The sequence below is a fragment of the Sinocyclocheilus anshuiensis genome, unplaced genomic scaffold (assembly GCF_001515605.1).
Source record: "Sinocyclocheilus anshuiensis isolate Anshui unplaced genomic scaffold, SAMN03320099.WGS_v1.1 scaffold1299, whole genome shotgun sequence".
Taxonomy (NCBI): domain Eukaryota; kingdom Metazoa; phylum Chordata; class Actinopteri; order Cypriniformes; family Cyprinidae; genus Sinocyclocheilus; species Sinocyclocheilus anshuiensis.
The window spans coordinates 288637-294256 of NW_015538011.1; the positions used below are offsets into that span (position 1 = coordinate 288637).

General features: G+C 38.0%; 1 protein-coding gene across 1 annotated transcript; it reads right to left on the minus strand.

The window, feature by feature from the left end:
* Positions 1 to 371: 371 nt before the first annotated feature.
* LOC107677914 (uncharacterized) lies at positions 372 to 3928 on the minus strand. The gene is made up of 2 exons (XM_016472986.1): positions 3598 to 3928; positions 372 to 1867 (listed from the first exon to the last, which is right to left on the minus strand). The coding sequence occupies exon 2, from the start codon at positions 1735 to 1737 to the stop codon at positions 1093 to 1095; it is 645 nt and encodes a 214-aa protein (XP_016328472.1). The 5' UTR covers positions 1738 to 1867; positions 3598 to 3928; the 3' UTR covers positions 372 to 1092.
* Between the last annotated feature and the right edge of the window lie 1692 nt (positions 3929 to 5620).

The window sequence follows — 5620 nt, forward strand, 5'->3', positions numbered from 1 at the left end:
TATAAGTGTTTGATCACCACATTTGAGTGATCATTGCAAAAAATGTGTTTATGTGTATATATTCTGTTTATGTAGATACTGTATTCTATATATATTACCAGTCAAATGTTTGGACACACGAATGGGAAAGTGTCCAAACTTTTGACTGGTACTGTACTATAATATACACAAAGAATATCGGCCGATATATCGGTATCAGCCTTTTTTTAATTCCCTATTATCGGTATCGGCCCCAAAAAAACCCATATCGGTCGGGCTCTAGTCACAACTCTCAACAAAAACAGTACAAGTACAGCTCAGTCATCAAATGCGCATTTTCACCACACTGCATCAGGCGAATTGCACTATAATTGTGGAAAAAGTTTTTATTCCGCCCTTCATTACACTTTAATTAGTTGTCCAACCTGAACTCCAACAACGGCACTGCTAAGCAACCTCGTTTTCTAAATCATGTGAAAAAAAGCAGTGCTCTTGCACAGTGTCGTGGCTTATTTAAGCATCCGATAAAGACAAAATCCAAAAAGGTTGGCCATGGTAAGTCATCAAAAAAGGACTGTTCACTCTCAAATGTATTTTAGCATATATTTAAGAGAAAATATACAGCATCTCTGTTTTTTGGTCTGTGCACTGACATATGACAACGCACAGTGTAATGTCTTTCTCTGTTCTGTTTCTCAGGCTCGTCTCCAAAGCCATCTTTACACAACAGCTGATTCTGTCTCTTTTGAGCGCAGTAACTGTGAATGCTCTGAGTAACAGTGGCACAGTATGAATATGTGAAGCGCGCCACAGTGATTCACCTTTCAAGGCTCTCTCTCTTTGGATCTGGGAGCATTAGAGAATGCAAAAGCTCTTCATATGCTTCTCACATACCTCTGTCATTTTTATTAGGAGCACATGGCCCTCGCAGACTCCAAAAATCAACCCGCTGAATTTATGCGAACATTTCAATTGTTATTGTACCTCGTGGCACAAGCCAGCTGTGATAATCAAATGATTTCTTCACACAAAGTGCTTGTCTTCCCCCTCTGAAAAACTATTTACATAACGTAATACCAGCCCTTCCCCAGAGAGCGACCTAAACTGGCAGCCTTAAGTGGCGGTGCAGTCTGAGGGCAAAGTGAGCCGAACTGCCCCTCCACCCCCTGTAGAAGCAGAAAAGGCTGCTGAGTTGGGTCCATTGGCCTCCATAGTGAAGAGCTTGCAGGCTCGTGGAGGGACATATTCTGGGGCGGGAACGGTGGCGTTGGCGGCAGTGGCAGGAGCCTCTCTTTCGGGGCTGGAGGCTTGAGAGGAGCAGGGTGAGTTGGTGGGGCTAAGCTGCACGGCTGTGGTGTCCTGCATTGTGTGCTCACTGGTCTCAATTTCAAACGCCGCCCCTCCACTCAACCCCCCTCCACCCCGACCCATGAATCCCAAACCGCCACCTCCTTTGGACCGACAAGAGCTCTGAGGCGGAGGCAATCGACTGCAGATGCAACAAGCCCCGAAGAAGGAGAATGCCACCAGCAGGAGTATAGGCCCAATGATGATTGGAGGATTGCTAGAGGGCACAAGTGTGCTGAAGGCGAAGGCACCCACTAAGGTGATGTTGATGCCTGCCAACATAATGCACAGTCCACACGCGCAGCAGAGGGCTGGAGAAGGCAGACCCTGAGGACGGGAATTCCGCTTCTTGCGGGTCTGCATTTCCTTTTTGGGCACTGATGTGCCAGAACTCTGTTCGCTGCAAACCATATTGGCAAGGTTCACAGATACAGCGTTGCTGCCACAACCCCACTCACACCTGCCGTGTCCTTATCAGCAAATTGAAGGAAAAACACATTTCTTCTTCATGAGTGCTTGCTTCACACACTATGAATGCAACCTGTAGTGCAGAAACAAAGAGTGAGTGTCATACTTTATAGTAAACTGCAGGTATTATCAGAAATGTACCATAACAAGCATTACAAGATGCCATTTACTGAGTTGTTATTAAAGTTGGCCCTTTCAGCAACTGGGGTCAATAATAACTGAGCACATAAAGTCAAAACACCATCAGGGTAACACACTTAACAATCAAATATTTTAATGAACATTAACCAAATAACATAAAGTGCAACATAAATACTCCACTGATAACAGGATAAGAAGAAACAAATGTATTAAATAAAATCTAAACAAATGTGATTGCTTCCACAGGGAATTCTGGGAATGCCCCATACTTTTTACTTATAAAAAAATGTATATACTAATATCGTGTGTGTGTGTGTGTGTGTGTGTGTGTGTGTGTGTGTGTGTGTGTGTGTGTGTGTGTGTGTGTGTGCGTGAAAATGAGAAATGATGCCTTGGAAACTAGTTGAAATAAAATAAGCTTAAGTTTTTCATTTATTTTATTTCGGTTTATTTTTATTTTATTTCAAGTAATAAATATGCTTTATGGTTTTAGTTTTAATTAACAATAACAAACAAACAAACAAAAAAATAACAAACACAAAGTGTCTGTGTGTGTGTGTGTGTGTGTACACATGTTTATCTATCCCGGTGGGGACTTAAACCTGAATACACACTGACTCATGGGGACTTGTGTCACCATGGGGACCTAAATTGAGGTCCTCATGGGGAAACAAGCTTATAGATCATACAGAATTAGTTTTTGAGAATGTAAAAATGCAGAAAGTTTTCTTTGAGGGGTAGGTTTAGGTGTAGGGTTGGTGTAGGGCGACAGAATATTCGGATTGTACAGTATAAAAACCATTACAGACAGACAGATAGATAGATAGATAGATAGATATATAGATAGATACTGACAAATAAATGCTGTTATTTTGAACTTTCTTTTCATCAAAAAATCCTAACAATATGAATCAGCAATGGCTGCTGTTAATTCAGCTTTACCATAATGGGAAGAAATTACATTTTTAAATATATTCAAATAGAAAACAGTTATTTTTAATTATAAAAATATTTCACAATATAACTGTTTTTATTTTATTTTTTACACCAACGGTAATGTATATATATTCTATGATAAATTATAAAGTAATTTATTTTCCCATAATTTATTTTAAAATGTATTACAGTGTCTTGTAACAAAATAACTTAGTCAGGTAACTGTCAGGTAACAATCAATTAACAGGTTTTACTGTAGCATTTATACCAGTACATAGTATGGAAGTTATTAGTACATAGTTGTACCATTAAAAAATGACATTGAATAGCTCATTACTCAACAGTCATGACACAAAAAAAAAAGGATGTTTTCACATAGTCACCAATTGCTCTTATATGCAACTGTAGCCTACTTCACAACACCAAGGTCACATTTTAGCCTACTTTCTGAAGCAAACTTAGAAAGCTAATAATTTCACACAATAACCGTTTAAATCATATTGTGTTATCAGCTGTGTAAAATGAATCAGTACAAATCCGTGGGTACTAACAGGAGCAATGAGCATCAATGCTGGTTTCACCCCCACCGGATGTGATAGCCCATGAGACGCTTAAATGTGGTTAAAGACGACCGTTTAAAAAAATATATGGTACTGAGCTATATAAACACATGCAGTGGTTTAGAAACATTATCAGCGTCTCCTCATGAACAAGAAAAGGTCTTACCGCTTAGTCGAAGTCCAGAGAAATTATTACACCGGCTTGATGAAGGAGGTCTCCGGGTACGTGCGAAATCTGTCTTTTCCTTTAAGTCGAAAACGCCGTCCTAAAAAACATAAGATGTCTTTGACGCGGGTTCGGCTGTCACCGCTGCCCGACACATACAAAGATCAATAGGCTACTGCTGACACTCAATACACGTCCGTCGCGCTCCACGCGTTAATGGGTTCGACTCTCAGATTCTGAGTGACAGTAGTTCTGTCATTTAACGACTATTTTTCTTTTACAAAACCAAATGATACTAAGCATTAAGTGTTATACTATTTTCCTTTCGTGTTGGCAGTAACAGGTTGCACAGAAGCCCGCGTGTAGATCAGTGGTGGTGAGAATGAGCGGGTGGGCATGTGTGCATGTGTTCATTGAGTGTGTAGGGAGGAGGGACCCTTTCTCTCATCATCAGCTATGTCCACAGCTCCCATCTCAACATCTCTTTACGATAGCAGGCCAAACTACCACACCAAAAAACCCGCACATTACAAATATCACTGACAAAATACCATAATTATAAGAACTGCAATAAAATTGTTATAACATACCATTAGTTACCAAAAAATGTAAACATTTTACAAACTTAAAACAAAAAATCTAAATTTAAAAGAAAATGTAATATATATATATATTTTTTTTTTTTTGCAGTGTTTGAAGGAGATGTGCATTTATTATTATTTTACAATAGTAATAATAAATGTATTAGGCCTAACTATTGTATTTTGCCAGAAATTATTTTACTATAAACTGTCAATTGTTATACAGTACTGTAAATTATTATACTGTAAATATGCTGTAATTATTATATTTTAAATGTTTGCAAAGGAACATTTAAACATATGTCTCTATAATCTCCCTTTACAAAATGTACTATAATAACCATAATTTCTGTCAAAATATATTTGTTTGTTATTTTATTTAGTTGATTAGTGGTCACTTGTAATATGTTACCACTGTTTTATTTAAGAAACAAACAGTATATACATATGTATATGTATTCATAAGATGTTATATTTCTTGTTGTTTTCTATCATATATTCACTGTTAGTGTAATGCTCATTTCATAGTACGGGTGGTGTGGTAAACCTTGTAATTCCTGTGTTTAATGTTTCAGCACTTCTCCATGACATAATAACTAAAGAGATTCTTATGGAGCAGCAGAGGAACATTATAAGGATGGTGCAAGATCTCAAAGCAAACAATGTTCCTGAGATCACAGAGGCTAACCGTTTAAGTCCAAAACGGTTTCCAATTGAAGATTTAAGGTCATTAACTTCCCTGGAAAGTGATCTTCGATCCAGCATGCTTTAAAAATTTAATGCATTTGAACTTGGGTTGCTGGGTGGAGTGGATGTGAAGGACATGGTCTGGCGAACTATGAGGCAGGCAATCAGAAATTACTTGGCCAAAGTGGTGAACTGGAGAGGTGTAAATGGGAAAACACCTTTCCGAAGTTTGGAGCTTAAAAACATTGTGACTGGTACGTGGATTTTTTTTTCATGACTTTTTTCCCCACGTCATGAATGAATGTTGAAAGTCATAGTTCTTAGACTGGTGGTGTCTTAAATGTATATATATTTTTTTTAATCTCTGTATTTAAATGCTCCTAGAGGCTGTAAGAAGAAATCCTGTATGTGCACACACAACTGAGCTGGAGGTCGAAAGTTATTAAACTGTGGATTAATCTAGCTGGTGACTGTGAGGGTGGCAAAAAATGAAGAACACCTTAATTTTAAGTTATTGTTAAGAAAGTGAATCTTTTGCATTGTTGTTGTTGTTGTTTTTTTGCAGCTTATATTTTTACCTTTTTTGCACATCTATAAATACACAGAAGTGAGTACACCCCTCACATTTTTGTAAATATTTTATTATATCTTTTCATGTGACAACACTGAAGATCTTGGCAATTTTCTTATAGCCTACGCCATCTTTATGTAGAGCAACAATTCTTTTTTTCAGATCCTCAGAGAGGATGAGGTGC

What these genes read in the sequence shown, in the direction of transcription:
- LOC107677914 (XM_016472986.1), bottom strand. Translation starts at nt 1,737, where the DNA reads ATGGTTTGCAGCGAACAGAGTTCTGGCACATCAGTGCCCAAAAAGGAA.